Source organism: Nipponia nippon, unplaced genomic scaffold (assembly GCF_047370975.1).
Source record: "Nipponia nippon isolate SJK-2023a ecotype South Korea unplaced genomic scaffold, ASM4737097v1 scaffold_6, whole genome shotgun sequence".
NCBI lineage: Eukaryota > Metazoa > Chordata > Aves > Pelecaniformes > Threskiornithidae > Nipponia > Nipponia nippon.
Window position 1 is genome coordinate 57,761,233 of NW_028262380.1, and position 22,322 is coordinate 57,783,554.

The window sequence follows — 22,322 nt, forward strand, 5'->3', positions numbered from 1 at the left end:
CCTCTGCTCCCTCTCCTTCCCTCCTCGCCACCAGTTCTCCTGCGCAGGCTTCTCCTCCTCCAGCTGCTTACCCAAACCCTGGCTCAGACCTGCACCATCCGGGGCCAGTCCTCCCCTTGCACCCCCCCAACAACCATCGCATCCCCCCCAGCTCCTGCATCCCAACACAAGCAAACACACCCAGGGGTTTCCTGGGGAGGGTTCACCGGGGCGCTGGGTGGGAGCCCTCGGTGCAGGCGGGGCTCAGCACCTCGGAGGTTGTCGGCGCTTCCCGGGGAACCCACAGACTGACCCCGAGCGGGGCTGGTCAGACGCTCCCAGATGAGGATCTAGAGGGCTTTTTTGTTTGTTTTAAAGAGTCCCAGGGGCACAGAGAAAACTGACACCCATGACTCTGGCATCTAAAACAATGCTTTCTGCAGAAGGCAGTGGGCATCAGAAGGTTAAAAAAATGTCATGTTTGCAAAGCCTTAACCGGCACAGGCTCAAAAATGTATTTTATGGGCTACGCTTCAGTTATGACAACTGACATATGGAAGAATTCGGACAGCTAGAATACAAGGACATAAAATACAATTTCAAGTAAAAGGGGGAAAGAAAATGTTACAATAACACCACTACTGAAGTACTCTTCCCCCATTTTTGGGAAGGTGAGGGATGATTGCCGTTTCTGCATCTGCACGCTGCAAGCCTCGGGCACAAAAGGGGGTGGTGAGGACTAACTGCTGCTTATTGAGATTTTAAAAGATTGTGAGGAGTAAAGCAAGGCCAAATTATCACATTAGAAAGAGCACGAAGATTTAAACGGCCAAGTTAAATATCAGCATCACGGCACAATGACTGTCTCTGAAAGCGGGCATGCACACCTGGAACCCTCCTTCTAAAATATTAAGAATAAAGCTGATTCAGCAGCACGGGGGACACTGGGACTGCTCTGTATCCCTGCCAGAATGGGATGGGCTCACCTTGTTTGGAGCTGACGTCAGAGGGGATGTGAGACGGGTGCGACCCCGGGGAAAAGTGCTCATCGCTGTAGGTGATAAGAGGGGTGAGGGGGTGAACCGCATGAGAAGGCTGTACCACTGGCACCTTGTTTGACTGCAAGAGAAGAAAAAAAATTGAATTAAATAGTGTCAGAGAGGTGGGGCTTCTGCATTAAAAAAAAAGGCACTTCCAAAATGCAACTTTTACATATTTGTATTACTGAAGGGAGGGGGGACAACATTGAGGCTGGTGGATAGCAACCAGGTTTGCTGCCAGAACTGGCATCTTCAAACCACCAGCACCTGAGGAGGGATGCAGGGGTTGAGGAAATGCAGGGAAATGGGTGGGGCCGGGAGCAGGAGGAAAAGCATTTGGGAGACACGGAGATGGGGCTGGGGAAGCGGCGGCTGGAGAGCTGCCAGGCTGGAGGAGCACCGTGCCGGGCAGGCAGGCACCACACACCAAGGGCTGCAACCGAAGGTTGGCAGAGCCAGCAGCAGCACTGGAAAAACCATTTGGTTACAGGATCAGCATTTAAAAAAACAAAAAAAGAAAAAGGTTTAAAGTGCAGGTTTGCCACATCTCCAGCCTTAAGAGCAACACAAGCATCATTGACTTCACTCCTCCTCTCCGCTGCTCTCCTGCACGACTGCGGCATGTCGCAGCAGGGACAAGCCCCCGGCCTTGCCAGAGGGTACGGCAGGCTTTTTCCCTGGCAATTTTACAAACTCCACTTGAAACCCCCCGGTCTGGATAGCAAATAACTGAAAACCCACCCTTAAAAGCCTAATTTCATATATAAGCGTTTGGCAGTGGCCTCTCAGAGGGGTCAGTTAGGGAGGAGACCCGCTGACCGCCCGGGGGCAGCTGGGAGGCCTCTCGCCACACCGCGCCAAGGAGAAATCAGGAATGCTACAAATGCCCAAGAAGGTCCCAAAATGGGTGCCGTAAAGCGATGCCCATGCGGGCCAAGACGCATGCTTCCCATCAGCCCTTCCCACAGAGGTGCAGGGGAGGGGGCACTTGGCGTGACGGAGGGACGCTGCCCAAAATCACGCTCTTGGATCAAGGCTGCAAGACAACAGGACTCGCCCGTCCTGACAAAATCCTGCCGCGCTAACGCTGCTTGAAACACAAGTTGCTCTGCCCATGGCGGGATGAGACGTAGCGATGATGCCAGCGTGTAACAGGCGCTATTCATTTGTACCCCACCACTCTGTACCCTGCCCCTTAGCAAAAATAATTATGCCCAAACAGGTTTTTATTAAAATTTAAAAAAAAGGGGGGGTGTGGGGGGGAAAGCAATAGTCCTTCAGAAAGAAACGCTGATAAAACTCAGCAATGACAGCCTGTCAAATACTAGGAATTAAGAAATGAAAAAAATAATTTAAAAGCCCAGTGAAATTAATTTTCTTTGAGCTTACTATTGAAATCCTGGCACAAACAGATGTTAGGACAATACTCCAAGTACAAACCCAGGATTTCTCTGGACTTCTAGAAGCAGAAGGGCTATTAAATGGACAACTCAATTTATTGTTAAGGCTGATAGGAGAGGGGAAAGGGAGCAAGTGGGAACTAGTGCAGCATTTTCTGCTTGCCTTGTTTCCAGAGCACCACCTTAAGGAACTTGCATTAGCAGGCAGTATCTTCTTAATGTCTGACCTATCCCTCCAGTCATATAGCTCAGAATTTGGTGCCATGAATTTTTGCTAAATTATGCTATCCTTGCTCTCCTCTTAATTTTACGGTTTTCAACACAGATTTGCTTTCCTGTGGGAAAGAGATAAGAACCTGAGGATTTTAATTTAAGCTTCGGCCTTGTCTTATATTTTGCAAGATGGAGAGAGAAAGCAGCGCCAGTAGGTGTTTTAAAGCCAACAAGCATTAGGCCCATTTTTGTGACCAAATAATAAAAGCAATATGAATTCTCAATAATATATATGAGTTGAGTCGTAAAGGGGATAGCTCAGACTGCTATTCATCTTCCCTGTCTGTATAAATTTTAGCAAAAAACAGATGCCAACAAATTTCAGACGCTTTACAGATCAGGCCTCAGTCTTTATCTATGAGACTTGTGGGCCAGCCCACCATTCAGCAATTACTTTATCAACAATAAACTGTATATTATGAATAAAGATCAAGCAATAGATGTATTTAGGTCACACACATGCAGCTACTAATCAGCATTAATTTCTCAAAATTTAGTAATTAACATTTTGTATTATACTGGATGTAATTGTCATGCACGCCCCTGGTATCAGGGTTACTTGCTTTCAGAAATCACCCATTTGTACTTTGAGCAAGCCAATCCCCGTAGTCCCTCGCTCTCCAGCATCCTGCAGATTTTATTTTATTTTCTAATTCTCGGCACCTTATCCCCTAAGCCCACAGCAGCGGCTTTCAACGGGCAAAGGAACCGTGAGAAGTCAGGAGAAAAGGAAAACGCTTGTCAGTGGGCTTAAAATTAACATATAAACGGGCTGTATCACCGTTAAGAGCATTTGAGGGTCTTGCAGAGCCAGAAACTGGAAAAAAAAAAGTAATAATAATTAATAATAATAATAATAATAATAATAATAATAATAATAATAATAATAATAAAGCTCTCCAGCCTGCCTGCCCCACACTGCTTTGGGAGGACCTAGGGAGCTCTGGCCACCTAAATCTTGCCAGGCACCAGACGGGGGCTCGGTGGGCATAGGCTGAGCCTCCCTGTTCCCTGTGGTCCCACCAAGACAACCACAGTGATTGACAGGGGGAGAAAACAGGGCAAAACCTGTGAAACGAAACCAGGATGAGAAAGGCCTGACGACATGTTTTCCAAAAGCCCTATGGACTAAATCGGTTCTGCTATGGCACCTGCCCTACAAGTCAATCCAGATGGGTTATCTGTGCCCTCCTCCCAGAGAGCGTTCAGGGCAGGAGACCAAGATCTCATATGCAGACCTGGATGCCCCTCTTGCTGCCCTCTCAACCCTCCGACCCCCGGGCCCGTCCCACGGATGCTAGCCTGCACCCTTCACTCTTGGGGACATCTGGACTGGGGACAATGTTGAAGCCCCTTCCACCACCTACTGCTTGCAGTGGGCGTTACCGCCCCAAAGGCTTTTCAGAGCTGACCAACATGGCCAAAATGCTACCTCACACTAGACGTACAAGACAGTGCTGATTAGATTCCTCCTACCGCAGCTGTGTCTTTGCCCATAGGCTTCCTCCTCCTGCCACAAACATGCCATCCCTACTACATTCATCTCCCTAAATCCTCCGAAGACGGTGCATACAGCTGCAGAAACACTTCAGCGATTGACAGAGACCTGAACCAGGGACCGCCGATCTGGGTCAGTGTGATCTCCATGCAGGGGGAACTCGGTCCCTCACACTTCGCTCAGCCCCTGCTAACCATTTACATCTAATACAGACACAGTTCATGGAGGAACTTTTCTCCTCAATACAACCTTAAAAATCTTCTCCTGGAGAACGCAATCAGTCCACACACCTTTGATGAGACAATTACATAATTACCCATTGCCCTATGTGAGGTTCTTCAGTATTTCAGTACAGAAATTATACTTCATCCACCCACCAAAATGTAATATTTTGGGGCAAGTTGGTACTAAGCAGCTTCTAGAAACACAATAAAGCAGATGAGAATGCAATTCTCTCATTTCCAAGACAACCTGAAGAAGTTGGACGTTCATTGAAACAGTCCCTAACACAGCTCTGACACAGCATACGTGGTTACCTCCGCACCACATCAGTTTTGTCATCTTCATTAAACTCTGGGCCTAAGCTTCTTCACACACCCTAGAAAGTAAAGGGAATTGAACGTACAGCCTGGCTCGAGATCTGCAATTTGGAAAAAAGAAACAGCTAAAAATGAGGACCTGTGGCTTACAAAGGTGTAAGGCTTTAAGGCACCTTGTCATGTGGGTGTCATAACCCGTTATGAACGTTAAAGATTAACGTCGAAGGGATCACCCTTCATCTGTTGGCCTGGGGACACCCAGCTGTGCCCCATGGGACCCAGCTCAAAGGGACACTCAATCCTGAGCAACTAAACCTTGGTGGCCTCCTTCTTGGAGGCCACTGGCCCATCAGGGTTCCGGTCCCGCAGCACAGTCTTGCAGCAGAGCCTGTGGCAGCATCCTTTGAGAACTGGCCCTGCACCCAAAGGAACTCTCCCCAGCCCTTCCCGGGTCACTTCTGCTCCTTGGACATTTGCTCATCAGCTTGGCCTTCACAGCTGGTATCTTCTGTTTCTCCTGAGCACGTGCTCAGGCTGAGGTGAAGCAGTGCAGGCAGGGGACGGTCCCCTCAAGGGACACCAACAGGGCAAACAGGCAGGGCTGGGAGAAAATACATCTATTGGAAACAGCAGGAGCTGCATTATTTGACCAGTTGGTGCATGGATGAAGCTGTTATTCAGTTTTATGACTGACCTGAAAAAAACCCAAAATCCCCAATGCAAGCTTGCAGGGACGAGGACCCTGACCCAGCAGTAGGCATTACTCTGGCAAGGAGCTTCACCGTGCACCGGAGACCGGTTTAAAACTATTGCTGCATGAAAAGTAACACAGGAACAACCACCCAAGTCCAGTACAAGAACGCATGTTTCTCTTGCAAACAGTAATCACAGTCTGCAAGCACCAGGCTTGAACCGTACTCGGGCATTTTGGGCAGGGCAAGGATGGGGGAAGAAACGCCCCCGCCGCGGCACTGGCACAGCTGCTGCCTCCCCGTGGGAATCGGCTCCCGTGCCACACGCAGCACCCAGCACCGGCGGAGCACCAGCTCCTCTACCAGCACACAAACGCAGCAGTGTCACTCATCATTTTAAACGAGCACTGGCCGCTTATCCAAGGACTACACTTTCAGACAGTTCAAATTAATCTCTGGTGAGTCGATGGTGAAATTCTGCGTCTTGGATTCAGGCTGAATCCAGGAAGTTTTTCCTGACTTTTGAAAAGCAAGACTGCCAGATAAAAAAACCAAAACCCAAGCCCTCCCCAAACAGCTAGCTAATGCTTCAGCAAAGGCCCACACCTGTAAGGTATCCGATGTGCAACAAGTGCGCAAAAACTATAAAAAGCCTGAGACAGCCACGGCAAAAATGCCTGTAGGTCAGCGCCGGGTGAGGCGGGCGGCTGAGAGCTCCTGCTGGAGCTGGGGGGACCATTTGTTCCAGCTGCTGCACAGAGAAAGATATTAAATTAACGACCCTTCAAAGGATGCACATCTACAAAGGGGGTCGCACGCGGGCAGGGAACTGCGAGCAAGCGAGCCCGTGCACACAAGACCCAAGCGTCCCTGGGTCAACACCCAAAGAGGTGCTGCGTTGTTTTTTCGTTTTATCTCTTTTCTTTAAACATGAAGCTGCTTCTAAAAAGCAAAAAAAGGCCCCAGCCTGTCTACTTTTCCTCTCCTGTCAACAAGTTGTGCATTGGGTACAGGCACTAGCAGATGGTCTTCACAATTCAGACTAAAATAAGCCAATTAAAAAAAAAAATAAAATAAAAACTTAAGGAGAAATGCCTGCATTCCCTTTCGTTCCTGAAAGAGAGGGTCACTTTTGCTTCAAGTTTTTGACAGCAAATGTTAAATTCGGGGGGGAACACAAAAACAGACAGCTCCTCCAAAAAAAAACAAACAACCCAACCCCAAACCCTTCCACTATTGCTACAGCAGTACAGCAAAATAAAAGGACCAATGACCTGTTGGAGGATTTGAGGATACCTTGACCTGAAGAGACATGAAAAATCTGTCCATTTTTTAGCCTATTTAACTTCTAGTTTCTAGAGCCTTGAAATCATCCTTAGGCAGAAGGTTTTAGCAAACCCAGAAGATAGCAGTTTCAGTTGTCCTCTCAAAATAGCAATAGCATTTTAATGGCTAAAGTAACTCTGCATTTATGCCTTTGCCGACCAGCTGTTGCAATAAAAATGCAAGACCAAGAAGAACGTACTTTTGGAGCAATGTCAAAACCAGGGCCATGTTCTGGTTCACCAGGGACCTGTCATCACGGACAAACTTCAGCACAGGGGAACCAGAGGTGGAAGAAGAGGAGGTAACAGTAAGGTGTTTTGGCCAGAACTAGCTACCAATAGATGAAACAAGCTAATCAACACCAGCAATAATTGCAATTACCATTTGCCACCTCCCTGGGAGCTATCATACAATCCCTTTCCACAGACAACTTTGCAGAGATGCAGCAAGCCCAATATGTAGAGAGCTCAGGTTACTCCCCCCGTCCCCAAACCATTTATTTAGAGCAAACAGTTTTATGTCCAAAGCCAACCTCCTTCTAGGCTCTTGACAGCAGAGATCATTTTATGCTTAATTTTCAAAACCTCCCATCATTAGACAGTGAAACTGGGAAAATTACATAGCAGATGGGGGGGGGTGGGGGTGGATTTGTAACCCTACTTTTAGCCTCACCTGAAGCTCAAAAGGAGCAGGGAGGGGAAAGCGTGCCCACAGTAACACCCTGCTCACAGGAAACAGGGGCTTAGGAATACTGTGATTTATGAAAGCCAAATGAAAAAGGCGTAGTCTTTTTACCCTGCTTCACAACTTGGCAATGGGAGGCCATTTATCTCGCTGACCTTTCATGCTTACAAACAGCGGGGGTGACACCCCAGGGACTTGCCCTGGTAGGGAGGCAAAGGGAAAACACTGCATCCACTTCAGTGTAAAGCTTTACAGCTTTACAACTGCTAACACTTAGTCAGAACAAAACTAGAATCAAAATCGCGCGTTTCAAGGTATAAACTGATGGCTAGCTGAGGTCAGAAAAAAAAATCCTCCTGGTCCCCCTTTTCCTCATGTCCTGTACTTCAGCGCTTCACCGGGTCATTAAGTTGTATTTAGTGCTGGGAGCCAGGAAAGGGGAAAACAAGAAAGTTACTTTAAGTCAGTCATTGAAGGCTTCCCCCCCTCCCCAGGACATGTGGCATCAGGCGTCCGCAAAGCCACAGCGGCCCAGGAGGCCCCCGGGAGATGGAGAGAAGCTGCCAGCGCATCAGCGGGCGAAGGAGGTACCCGGATCCTTGATAGAGCTTTCTGTGGTTATTCAGGAGCAGAAAAAGTTTGTGCCCCTTTCCCAGCTGCCCAGACTGCCTTCTTTTTTGGGAAGCCCAGCAGCAACCAGCTGCGGCTGCAATGCATGGGAAAGGCAGCTCCATGGCCGACGGTGCTGTGCCATGCTCCGCGGGCACAAAGATCAGCACCGGAAGCAAAGGGGGTGTCACGGCTGGAAATGCAGGCAGCGTACGAGCGAGAGGCGAGAGGAGTCAGAGCAAACCGCTCTGCCTGAAGCCCGAAAGGTCGGCGTGCAATAAAAACTTCAGTACAACAGCCAGGGGAGCATTGCAAAGAAAAGAGTAAATGCGATTTGATAAAGCCTGGGATAAGCATCTATCTAGACGGATTACAATCAGTAACCGGATTCAGGTTAATTGCAACGTTAGTGAGAAACCACCGCGCTAATGGCTTGTCTACATTCTTGTCTTTTTCCAACTTTTCTTCTCCGCCTTCAATCCTGGAAATTAATATAGCACAACTGTGACGGGTTTTTGCTGAAAAGTTGTAATAAACATTCGAGTTCCCTCAAGACAGCTTTAAAAACACGGGTGTTGAATCTCTGACAGAAACATGCTTTATTTCAAGTGTTCATTAAGCACTGCCATTAAGTAAGTGATTAAAGCACACCCAGTATTAAAATCGCTTGATTAGAAATCCCCTGCTATCTCTGTTTTCTTCTCTCCCGTGACTTCTTAATTTGTTTGTTCTCGCCTGCTCAGGAAGGCTGCCGGGAGACCCGGAGTGCTGGCGAACCACGCGGGGAGCCAGGCAGGTCTTGCAAGGCTCCGATCGCGGGAGGACAAGCCCATTTCTATTTACATACTGTAAGTTCACATATACACAGATTATATTTGGTGTTGTACAGCCCATTAGTTTTAGAAATATGTACTAATGACTGATAGGGCATTAAATTGCCAGCAAAGCCACATGCTCGCAGGCAAGGGTTTCCCTGTTAAAATATGTTGCAGCATTTTATTTCGTTCTCCAAACTCAGCACCGGGCCCTCCCCAATAGCCATTAATTGCCAGTAAATGTTCTGCAATTTGCCAGCCAATGCTTGTTTTGAGCTCCGGTTCCCACGTGATGGTCCTTTTAACGTTGCCCATCCTCAACGGTTCATCTTTTTCCTGATGTAAATACGTGCACCAAGAAGCCCGCACCCAACAAGTGGCAAAATGCAGCATCAAATCACACTCGACCCCAGGGGTCACAAAGTCCCAAAACTTGGTAAATGGGACTGCCAGCGCTGGAAATTTTAACTCTCCAAGTGGCAATGTGTCCCACGGGCCACAGCTCCCCAGCCTTTACCCTATGCAGCATCCCTGCTCCTGCCTCGTGCATCCTTGCCACACACAAGCCGGGCTCGTCAGCTGAAAAGGCATTTTCCCCCATCGTTTCATGACCTGCCCAGAGCCCTTTGTGTTTTCTGTTGGCCAAGGGAAACACAGGCACCGCAATGTTTTAACAAGCCCAAGCTCAAGCCTCTGAGTCATGGGGCCTGGCTTATTAATTGCCTTAATGATAAGGACCGCTGCCCAAAACCAGCAGAGGAAGCCCGCGGGACATCAGAGGAACCGGTTGCCACAGCCCAGCCGCTTGCCGAAGGGGGGATCAGCAGGCGTTATGTGCCAGGGAGCCCTGGGGGTTTTGGGCAGGAGGGGGGTGGGTGGGTGGAAAGATGCTGGAGGCCATCCTGGTGTCACCTCTTGTGCCGTCTTCAGCTCTTCCCTGGGGACAACACTGCTCTGGTTTCTGTCACCAGAGCTGTCTGCTGAGTAAAGACAGACATCGACATGAGCTTGTTTTGCTTGCTTGGTTATCAGCATCCTTGCTCACAACAGCTTCGGCATCTTCTCCGGGATACTCAGACCCACGAGCTAATGTCCAAAGGGATGCGCTTTGGTCCAATATTCAAACTGGGGACTCCGCTGCACCCTCAAGCACCCACTTAAATCAAGCATGGAAACCGCTCAGGCAAGTGAAATGCCATCTGCTACATAAACATACAAGTGCTGTGTGGAAGCAGGCAGTCCGACGGCAGCCTCTGAAGCCTGGCGTTCCTGTTCTGGCAGACAACGTGCGTCACAGGATGGGACGACTTTTCCTCATCAGTCTCCTCACGTCCCACAGGATACGGACCAAGGCTCCTGGGGGAAACCAAGAAAAAACCCCGTCCTGCACCCTGGTGACAGGAAGATGCCTTTCAGCATCGCACAGGCAATGGATCAAAAGTGCTTGAAATAAGACCTCCACTAAATGTATTTACATTAAGTCTATGTTACAGCCTATTCAACACCACATGCCATAACAAAGACCATCAGAGGCCCAGAAGACTGCCAAATAGGTCAACTTCTCTTTGAGCAGCAGTTTTTAAGATGCACCAAATAGAAGTGTTCTTGATTAAGAAAACCAAGAGCATGACATGCATCGGGAAGACAGCTGAGCTCTGTCTCATAGAAGGTAAGGACAAGGGCTCAGATGCCTGTGCAAGTACCTGACACACATTTACATATCCAAAGCCTCTGTTCACCATGCCTGAATTTGCAGCTGAGAGGCTGACGAGCCAGCAACCACTTACTTCTAGCAAAACAGAGATGAAGCTGTGCTGGCCACGCTACCCAAAGTGACTGACGTTTTTTGAAGTGCTCCTGCCTCATCCGCCTTCTAAAAAACAGGGGGAGGAAAAAAAAAAAAAAAGATAGAAATGGATGTGAAGAAGGAGGAGTGATGAATTTGACTACATTTATGACTCCTCGGCTGGTCCTTGCTCCTGGCAAGCTCCACTCCCCACCACGCCATGGCTGACGAAACGCTCCCGTGGGGAAATCACCACCAAGGCCAAGCCCCTCTGGCCCCAAAGTGGCGGGAAGGGCTGCCCACGCTTTGCCGGGAGGAGCCCCCACTGCTGGGATTTTAGCCGCTTCAGGGGAATTTCCTGGCAGAACTGGAGCAGACCCACGCCCAGCTTGAAGCCCAGTGCCGACAGCCGGGGCTGCGTGCGTGGCATTAAGGACAGCAGGGGCAGGCAGGGCCGGGCCGGATCGACGCAGGGGTCGTTCGGTGTATGATGGGGTACGAAGGAAGCACCAGAGGGGCCAGTTTCTCCAAATCTGAGGCTCCCAGGCACCGCTGACCCCTTGTACGCACTGGAAAAAGTTTTCATGAAACTTCCCTGAGTCCAGCTAAACCGTATTAACAGATTTATCCAATAACATGCAAATTCAGGTTTTAATGAAAAGTCTTAAGTCCCAGCTCTAAGTAATTTGGACTTTTCTGCTAATGGCATCTGCTAATGACCAAAGATTTAATGCATCAAGTCTTAGCATACATCAGTGCAAACAATATAACCATTTAGCAGAGGTAAAAAGTCATCTCATTAGACATCCATCATTGGATGTGGGCAAGATGGTCCAAGGCTTAAAATAAAATATTCATTTTTAAACTAAAAAAAAAAAAAAATCCCTAAAAACGTACAAATGATTAGGCCAAAAGTAGCAGTCTGCTAAAGCTTCACTAGGATTGAAAATGCAAACTGCAACATTTATCTGGAGGTAAAACGCATTTGCAAGTACTTAATTTCTGCAGCACTGTTCTACAGAAGGCAAAACCAATTTTAACAGGAATTAAAGCAACAGGGCCCTCCAGAAACAGGATGTCTCTTAGACAGGTTATTTGAACCATCAGTAGAAGGTCACAACAGGAATTATTTCTCTACCACATTGTGCAAGATGATTTCAGTACAAACAAAAGTGTTGAAAAGCTACTAACTTAATTTTATAGATCAGTCCCACGAGGGTTTCTCACGCCAATGAGACACACAAACATGCCCTAAACTTACATTTACATGTAGCTAAAAATATAAAAATCACAGCGCACTCAGCTAAGGACGAGCAAAGAATGACTCGAACAAGGCACGGGCTCAAAGGAGCAGGGCTGCAAACACTTTTTTTGGCCCAAACCATCAATGCTGACTGTTTCATTTGGACTCTTGGTGTAAACAGGACCAATAAACCTACCACAAAACACTCAGCTGGATACTGAGCTACCAACGCATAATCTAAACGCTTGGTATTTTTAGTCCCATTTGCCAACTGGCATCTCAGAAGACACAAAGAAGGGACCAACGCCTCCCAGCCACGGACTGCTGGTGGGAGATGACTCAGGTCAGGGGAGTACTGTAATTATAATGGGCCTGTGCAAGCTGCCAGCCTGTTTGCAGGAGAAGCGGAAAAAGGAAGGGAAAAGGGGTACCCAGAAAAGATGGAGCACCCCATCTTCGTGCCTGCTGTCTCCCAGGGCAGCTTAGGAAAAATTTTTTTTCCCCTCCCTGAAAAGCAGACACAAAGAAGCTCACAGCAAGCCTTGCCTCCAGCTGCAGAGAGGAGTCAATAAAGGAGCCCTGCAAGGATGCTCCTATGTTGGCTTTGGGGCTAGATCAGCCTCTGAGAACTGCCCATCCCTGCTGAAATACACCCTTGTGACCCAGGGAGTCCCCGGGACCCAAAATGCATCTTTCCCAGTGTTGGTGGCATTGGCTCTCCTCCAGCTTTGCTCCAGCCCTGTTCACCACCCATCCTTGCCTCTGCCCCACCACCCTGCGCTCACCCCCAGGAAGCTGCCTGGGCCCCCCTGGCCCCGCTTGGCTCGTTTTACTGCACTGCACAGCACCCTCAGGCTCCCCAAAACCAGGCATTTCCCTCAGTTTTCAGGCCTTGCCCATGCAGGCACATGGCCCTCCTGGGCACTAACCTGACGGCTCTCCAGTGGCTGGGGTGGCCTCCGCTTGGGCAGCCCATGAGATAGGGGAAGACAGGGAGAAACACGGGGCTCACCTGCTCCCCCTTCCCACCCAACTCAATTTGGTCTGTTACTACTAAGCTCCTTCCCCCAGTTGGCCACAGGGCTTAAAAAAAGGTTGCTGGTATGCACAACACACGTGATGTCTTTTAAATCCTGACTAGGATATTTCTGCCTGCTGCTAGGCTTGATTTTTTTTTTTTAAAATTCAAGAGGTGCCCTTTAAAATTTAAAAATCACTCTTAAAAGGAAAAAAACACACCCAGCCCACAACGTAAGTTTTGTGCAGCAGGCACCTACATCCCCATAAAAACCCTGGGCTGCACTTTATAACATGGGTAGAAGTCTAAACATTGTAAAAAAGAGCCTAAATTGCCAGATTGCCCAAGCCTCCAGTAAACCACCCTTCCAGATGGGCCTACGGCTGCGCACAGAGCCCCGCTAGTAGCAACGGGTCACCCCACAATTATAATTCAATCCTACTAAACTCAACAAACATTATATGAGAGTTATGTTCGATTTCATTAAAGAGGCACTTCTGAAGTTTACCATTGCCCTGTCATTACCAACAGTTTGATTTTTCATGCAATTAGCGCTCCTCTGTGCAATTAACTCCCCCCTGAAGCGCGGCAGGGGAAGAGGTGGACAATTTCTTATCATAACCGCATCCCTCCTCAGTACTTTCCATTGCAATAAAGGCTGCACTTGGGAGAAATACGGCCACGTTAAGACTCTGCAAAACACCACTAAACAATTTATCAGGCAAAAAATTAGCTCATGCCAGGAGAGCTTCGGGAAGCATTCAAGCCCCTCTCCCCCCCTCCACTGCCTCAACAGGGCAAATGGTCGAGAGTGCCAGAGATGCTCAAACGCAACGCTAACCCCTTTCTTTTTGGGGGTGGACACAGGAGGTATCTACACAAGACCTGCCCGTTGCACGTGCGCTGCCGTGGAGCAGTAAACCCCAAAACCGCTGCAGCACCTGGGGTGGGCTGGGCAAACTCAGGCAGCGACATTCCCACCCAGCAACCTCTCCAGCTGCCGCCAGCAGCCAGGAACGTGGCCGAGGTCTGCAACCGCATACTGGAGAAAACTAAGTTTTTCTTTTCCCCCCCTCTGTCTCTCTTTCTCCTGCTCCCAGCAGAACTGGCAGGCTCTCTCCCCATTCCCAGCACGGTATTTTGGAGGTCAGGACCAGACCCTCCCCTCTCCCCTGCAGAGGGAGCACACTTTTTAGCTTGATGCTCTGGGATCTGAGGATCATGTGGAGGTTGGGCAGCAGAGACCAGCGCTCTGGCTGCAGGCCTGGTAGAGGCTACACACAGACAGATTTTCAGTTGGCTCGAGAGGCCGCTTGTCCACAGCCAGTTGCACAGTTTGCCACATTTATTTGCAGATGAGGTAAATTTTTACTGCCCCTTTATTCAAGAAACAAGCTAGGAGATAGATTCAGGGGCATCTATTTCAGACCTTTAAACAAGGAATCAAGTGCTCTGTTCTAAAAAAAAAAAAAAAATAATTAATTTTCCCCTTTCCTGGCAGTAAGTGCCCTTGCTGTGTAATATTGCATGCTGCTGGAGAGAAAGCATGTATAGGTCCCTCTTACTCCTATCCTATACCTAGGATAAGGATACCTTAACCCCATTTAAAAATAAAAATTACCCCAGATGTCAGGCTATTAACATGCTTCCACCATCTCACAGGTGCTGGGTCACAGCCAAGATGCTATCACACCGTGAAACACAGGCAGAAGCCCCCCCTGCCTTTCATATAGTTTCAGCGCCCATGCCTGAAGACAAAGCTGGCAGAAACACCACGCCAACCAACCGGGCTCAGGATAGTCAGCCCCCAGCCACAGCCAGACACAGGACCATGAGCCACAGGGTGAACCCACGTCACCCCAACTCGAGGGGTGCAGCCCCTCATGCCACCGAACCGGCACAGATGCAAAAATATGGCATCTAATGTGCGGAAGCAGAGACGGGATTTGCTCACCTCAAACATCTCTTCCTTCCGCTCGCCCTCCCCAAACCTCCCTATCCACACACAAGCTGCTTGCAGGGGATAACCAGCTCAAAATGAGTAATTAAATGCCAGTCTATCAAAACAGTGAGAAAACAATATCCTCTCACAGGAAGATACTGCGGATAATTTCTCATATGCCCAATATTTTGGAACTCACCATTTGTATCACTTGCACAAAACTAGGAGCTGAGAACATGAGGAAAGCAGCTCCTTCGGTCTAGCAGAGAGACAGAGCACGGCTTTTCTCAGCATCGAGCTCTCTCACACTAAGTCAGAGGAAGGAAATGCTGCCTCCCCCACAAATTTTTTTTTTTTTTTTTTGAAAAACACCTTTCCTCTTCAGAAAACCCAGGCCAGGTGTTACATGCTCTCAACACCAAGCTAAGGCCAGGCTGGCTAATCTGTAGGTTCACTCGTTAACGAGATAAAGGATTTCAGTGCAGTGCCGCAGCCTGGGCTGTGGGAGCCGTGGGCTGGAGGAGTGCTGCCGGCAGCCGAGTGTCACTCCTGGAGGAATGCCTGACCTTTCCCGGGGCTTTGATCATACTGGCTCGCAGCGTGAGATAACCAGCCCTTTGCAGAATCCGGAGGTAATAAAAAAAGCAGCTTTGAGGCCTCGTGTTTTTGCAGGGAAATACTTACCTGTGTTCCCAGCACACTGCCCAGTCCCCACTGCCACCCTCCCCAGATACCAGCCGCTTTAAAGCCAAACCCATCACTGTCAACTAGGGGAATCTTGTAAAACATTCAGGTGAGGGTTTTTAGATCTTGTTTAATTTCTCTTAATTGAAGAGGGTACTTGCGTATCACTCTTATGGAAGATGCATGTACAGAGACTCAAAAAAGAGAAGAGCAACAGAAGTATGGTCTCCAATTAGTACACAATTAAGCTGTAAGCAGGATAATAGGAGGAGAAATTTCGTATCTTACACAAACAAGATAGCAAGACATAGATAAAAGCACAGAAGGGGAATAAAGCTTTATCCCCAGTTCCCCTCTGAACACTGAACCCATACAGAAAAGACTGGATTTGCTGAGGGTTTTTTTGTTTGTTTGTAATTATTGTAAAGGGGGGTTGTCCTTCTCAGGACAGTCCATGATGGGCAATTTAAACAAGGCAGTGTAGTACCAGGTTAGTAAAGTGCAAAACACCTGGAGCCCTGGGTTGAATGTGCTGAATCTGTAAGTGATAATTAGATCAGTCTTGAATACTTCCTTTAATTGAGTCTATGCAAGCACCACATCCACCCAGCCTGCTTTTCATCACCAACCTAGAGAAGTTCGCGTGATCTTCTCAGGCTGGGGTTGTTTTGTTTTGTTCGGGCCGCTGCAGTAGGGTTGGAGCTACAATTCCTTGGTACTCTCTGCAGGTTGTACACGAGGCGCAGGGCTTGCTCTGCAGCACTCCTCAGCTGCAAGCGGGCTGATGCCAAACTGAGCAGACCTGGATAAGTTACCCCTCTGGCGGGAAAAAAAGTTGTGCTCAGCTATGCTGTCTTCCTCACGGGGGTTAACTATGTAGATTTCAGATGCAAATTTTACTTTAGGGCAGGCTTTATGGTATTAAGAGGCTCCTTTTCAGCCTTCTGAAATTTCATATGTATACATGCTAGAGCTCTCTCATCTCTGTTAATTGGGTTTTGTGGAATTTCAAGGCCCGGGGGCCAAGGGGGGAGGGCTGCTGATTAAAGCGCGCCATGCAGAAGGGGATGCAGAAGTGTTGCACAGTAACAGGAAGGGAGACTGAATTCCTCCCAGCTACCTGCCTTCACGCGCGCACCCCACCTGCCACTTTGGAGGAACCCTGTCTTTCGCCCTGGCCTTCCCAAGGGTGCGAGGACGGCTCCTGCCTTCTCCGACGGGCATCGCGGGGAGGATGCTCACCTCTGCTTCTCCAGTTGCGCAAATCGATTTTAGAGATTTCAGGGCTGGCCCGCAATTACGTTTCCTTATTGCATGGTGCCCGTGTCCTCACCACGGACCCGAACAGGGCCATCTCCCCACAGCCCTAACCCCAAAGCAGTGGCGATGGGGGGCGGGGGAACCCACACTCTGACCTACACCCTTCAGGACCATTAAGAAAGAATAAAAGGACATTTAATCTCCCTTCATCCCCTTTTATAACCCAGCATGCACATGCGTGTCAGAATGTGTTAGGCTGCGATGCCTGAATTGATGAGACAACGTGTGTGCGTGTCCGTCCATGTGTGTCTGTCCGTCCCCACAATGAGGGCACAGAAAATATCCGTTCCTGCATTTGGCGGAACTGTATCTTTCCACATACAAGGATCCAGTCCAGGAGCTGGCTCGCTGGAGCTAAATACAGATATTCACACACCCATTATAAATGCAGTCTAGTTTCATTTTTAACCCACAGGAGGGTGTGGAGGGAGAAGACATCAAAGCATGGACACAGGCTACCCTGGCATTCTGGGCGTGCAATTTTATCTTCCCCTCATTTCCCTCCTCTCCAAACCAGCTGCTACAACTATCATGATGCTTGCCCTCCGGCCAGTATGCTGGAAAACTGGCTTCCAAGACAGTCATTAATCTCTCCCCATTACCCAGCTGGCACAGGATTTTGCTTAGCTCGGAGGAGAGTCAGCTCTGTGCCCTCCGAAACACCAGTGGCAGCTCCCGCAGCCACACACGCCAGGCACCCACCGGCCCCGCTGCCTGCACCGCTGCAGCAGAGGGGCCACCGCGCAAGGGACGCGGAGGGTAAAACCCAAAGAAACACAGGCACTGAAGAGCACTGAAAGAAGAGCTTTGATGTGAATTGAATAAAACCCGCCTGTCAGCAATGATGGTGAGAAGAAGTGCTATGCATCTTCAGGGGAAGGTAGCTCAGATCAGAGCTAAGTTTAGAGGCTGACTTCTTGCATAGCAATAGCAGCAGAGAGTAGCCCCTACGTATGTGAGTTATGCAAGTGAAATGAAGATGCACATAAACCTTCAGCAAGAAAACGCAGCTCAACAATGTTATGCTTTTTATTCAGCCATCAGGTTTTGACCCATCTGAGGTAACAGGGCTGGAAATACACAGACAGGTACGTGGTACGTTGAGCACAAGCCAGGGCTGTTCCAGTAAAGCCAAGCTGAAATGAGAATAAAGCAGGCTTAGAAAGTAATGACGTGCATCACTGCAAGTTTGTTAGGAAGATAAAGTAGCAAGATGTGTGTTTTGTGCGATTACCACCTGAAAAGCAGCCATTTTACTGTCTCCCACCGTATACTGCACTGTCCCAGCGACACTGTGAGGCGACGTTTGATCATCTTCATTGGGACAAAAAGAACCTTTTCAGAGAATACTTTTTTTGTGTGTTGACGGGGTGATTCATACCAAACCTGTCACATCCTCTCAGTAATACTGCTCATTTGCTACGTTTAGAGGGAAACAACAGGGCCCACTGAGAGCCCTGTGTATACATACGTAAACCTGCATTTGATCTGTCAGTAGGACTGTAGGTTCCCCCAAGAAGAAGAAACACACAGACGAGTTTTTGATCTTCCTTAGAGTACTGCTTATCTCAGCTTTTGTTTGTTTTCTGTTTTTTGGGTGTGGGGTAGCATCTGATGTGAATGCCACCCACCATAAGCTATCTAGGCAACGAAACAACCATCATAAACCACCGCTGGAACAAAAATAGCAGCACCTTTCTCTCCTCTGCCTCCCCTGGGCATGGGCCATATGCAGGATGGTACTGCCAGCATGTGCAGCTACAAGTATATTTTGCAGATCACAAATTCAGAGGCGCTAAGCACGGGTCTCCCATCATTGTCTTGCACCCAGACACTCGTCAGGGAACCACAGAGTCCGTCCTGATGGCTACCAGAAAAGGCAGCCCATCCCAAACAGCTGTGGAGCAGGGAGGGATGGTCCCGCACCGGCTGCTGGCAGCTGCAAACTGCAGCTTGGCCCAAGGAAAGCTACTGCCTGTGGTACAACCAGGTGGGTGAGCATCTGCTGCAACAGCTCAAAACAGTTCGGTCCCATGCAACAAGCCTAAACCATGGCACACTGAGCCTCCCCTTGCTGCCCACGTCTTCCATCTTCTCACCCGCTCCTCGCCGTTTAGAGGGAGTGCCAGTCCACAGCTAGACGCACAACGGGGCGCAACAGCAATGGTTCCAAATCCTAACTTGAATGGGGGAAGTGGTCTGAAAGGGATTTACTGGAGGTTGCAGGTTAAACCAACCTTCGCCCATGCTTACGGCTTAGTCCCTCTTAACTTCAGAGCACGCTGGCCAACCACGGCCACACCTGATCAGGGGGTAGAGGTCTCCAAGCAGCTACGCTCCTACCAGCTTTCAAGGGAGAGAGAAAGGACAAAAAACCCAGTGGCGAGGCAAAGGAAGCTCTTAATGAGCAGGAGGCAGCAATCAGCTGCTACGCCACTTGTTTTGCAGCAGCCGGCTGGGTGAGCACCCGGTGCGCAGGGCTGCTGGCGAGCACCACGTGAGGTCTCCGTCCCCGGCACATCCTTCCTCGCCGGGAAAGGACATGAACCCCCAGGAAGCCCAGCTGCGGGGTCTGCTGCCGAAATCCTGCAGAGCTCCCGCTGAAAAGCACACTTAAAATGCATGCTAAAAATAGAGCCCACACTGATGCTATATTTAGCAGGAGGGTGCACGCTTTTGGAAGGGCCGTTGTCCCCTCCAGCAGCAGGGGCGAGGCAGGCAGGCATGCCCTCAGGATGGTCCCACATACTGGCACCCAGTACGAGCATGCCTCGGAAGAGCCGCATTTTCTTATGGAAAGGCAAAAGCAGGCTGCAGGAGACCATCTGCAAGCCCGCTGGGTAGCGGTCCCTGCTCCAGAGCAGCCAAGCGGGAGGCAGGAGCCTGGCCCTCCCTAGGAGCTGTGCCGCTGGCCTGTCCCGTGAGTGGATTCTTCCTTCCCCGTGCCCAGGTTTTTCTACCTGTGCAGGTGGGATAATGGGCATCGTGTTCTTCATAAAGCACTTACGGACACGTTGCTTCATCCAAGCACTCAGGAGAGCCAAGCATAGCTGTAGGAAGTAATATTTAATAGGGGCCACTAAAAATTTGTCAGCCAGTGAATACACAAAATCTCCTTCTTAGCTTGTCAAGCCAAGCAGCTGCCAAAAACCTTGACTAACCATCTCCCAAGTAAACAGCAAAACACCCGTCTCCTGGCCGGGCCACTTAGACTACGGGGGCAGATCTGGAGCCAACATGACGCAGGCACCAGGCTCCACACCAGCGAGCCCCAAGGGGTGTTTCTGTACTTTCCACAGCTCGTGGTGGGTGTCCTCTCCCGCAGAGCAAAGCCGAGGGGATGCTCAGCACAAGGAGGAGAGGATGCCACGTGGTCCCTGTGGATGCTGCACAGGACGAAATGGCACCTTCCCCCGTTGACTTGCAGAGCCCCACGGGGCAGTGAAGCAAGGCAGGGGGTGTCCCACCTCCGGCACCCGGGAGGAGCCACTGAAAGCCGAGCTTCTAATTAAGACCACGGCTTCGGTTAATTGAGTCCAATTCACCTGTGACATGAAGAGTCCCAATCCCATCAACAATAATGGAACTGCATCGGCTTACACCAGTAATGACTTCAAATCAGCGGCATAATAAAGCTAATTCAATACTTCTCCAGGTCCAGCTGATGAGGCTGCCACGAGAGAGCAGGAGACAGCCTTCCTCCCGCCGTGCCGACACCTCCTCTGGAAGAGAGGGTGACGTGAGCGGACAGACGGTTAGAAAGGCACGAAATGTAAAAAATAACGTAAGTTTCCAATAACGAGACTAAGGTTTATTTTAAAAATTTAATTACTCTTGCGGGTGACCCTGTGCAAGCGCTAACGATGAAGCAGCACTCGCCGTGACTACCTGCCGGGCTGAGGAAAAGCAAAACCCTGCAAGGCGGCCACAGGTTTCCAACCCACCATGTGCTACCGAGCCACCCCGCCGAGCCAGACCCACCGATTCGGGGCACCGGAGGCAGGAGTCGTGTCACGTGCATGCCGGGTAGCGCCCGGCTAGCGTGGGAAGGAACTCGCGGGAGATGGCTGCGCGCTGGCAACCCCAGGGAGGAAAGCGGAGCGACATGAAAGTTGCCCGACGTAGGCAGACATGCAAATAAGCAGCTGCGTGGCCGCACCGGCAACCTCCTCGTTGCCGCGACGGCAACCTCCTAATTGCCACGACGCCAACCTCCTAATTGCCACGACGCCCGCCGCTCTCTCGGGGCGGGGGCCGGGAGGGAGCCAGGAGGAGCGGGAAGGAGCGAAACGCTCCCACCAGAGCAGGGGATGTGCCGCCGGGGCCGAGGCCGCCCCAGCACAGCCTGAGTGCCCCGAGGGGTGGGAATGGCACGGGGCTTGGCCCCCGGCCGCCCCACACAGGCCGCTGCCTTGTGCACACAAATTTGTCTCTGCCTCCAGCCAAAAAAACCTAAGCCGCCACACTTCTAAAGAGACGCGCATTATTTTAGAGCAGTCAAGTTATGACTGGTCTGATTTCCATAATACACGCTCTGCAAACATCTGTCTGTTATTTAAGGCTCGGCTCCACCAGGACAGAAGTTGAACAGGGCAGACCTCTGAGCCGGCGTGTCCACAGAGTGCTCCTTGCTGCCAGAGCGACCTCAGGGCAGAAACGTGCCCGCTGGGAGGTCAGGGTAGTCACTCCTCGCTCCTGTGGCCGCAACCGACTTCACGTTTCTGCAGTTTTTCCTGCGCGCTGCCGGTGCTCCCACTCCCATCACAGAAGGGCTCTGCCCCCCTCTCTGCCAGCAGTACCTGCTCACGCCAACGAGCAGCCCCCAGAGCCCGTGCCCCCCGCAGGAGGACCCAGCTGGGGTTATCCTTCCCAGAGAGACACGGGCTATGTATCTCAGGCATCTAACAAATCATTTGGCACCTTCAGGCTGCTGCCATTTTTGCAAGTCGACTGTCGAAACCTGAGCGTCCCACTTAAAGTTAAATGCTGCCCTGAACGATGAGCGTTGCTGGCAAGAAAGTTATCCTGGCGTTATTGGACTGCTCCCTCCCTACTAGAAAACCGCAAATTGGTGTTTACTTTAGAGGCTAAGTAGGCCAGCTTTGAGAAATCGTGCCCGCCCTGCCATCCCGCGAGCTCCGGCTTCCCAGGGGCTCCCTGGAGGCCATAGGACAGAGCACCGGCTCCTCGCCACGCACCTCCGCACCATGCCCTTGCTCCGCGTTTAGCCCCTGCTCCATCCCAGCCTGACAGAGCATTTGGCTGCTGGTTTTATTCCCTGCACGCTGCACTGGGAGAGCTGACATAACCGAGTCTCTGTGCTGCAGTGAGTTGACACAGGCTAAATCAATTAGCTGCTATTGCTGGGATGCTCAGCCACGCCAGATCAAAAAAGACAAAGAAAGAAAAGTCCCACGCCGAGAGGAACCAGGCCCAGTCAACACATTTATCTCCGATACTTTAATCGTCATATT

At 50.1% G+C, this 22,322-nt stretch overlaps 1 protein-coding gene across 7 annotated transcripts in view; it reads right to left on the reverse strand.

The window, feature by feature from the left end:
* The window catches only part of LEF1 (lymphoid enhancer binding factor 1), a 71,372-nt gene that overhangs the window by 28,610 nt on the left and 20,440 nt on the right, over positions 1-22,322 (reverse strand). For all 7 annotated transcript variants that reach the window (XM_087736522.1, XM_087736520.1, XM_087736517.1 and 4 more), the window contains one exon: positions 966-1,098. In XM_087736522.1, coding sequence (XP_087592648.1) covers positions 966-1,098 — 133 coding nt within the window. The remainder of the gene's footprint in view (positions 1-965; positions 1,099-22,322) is intronic.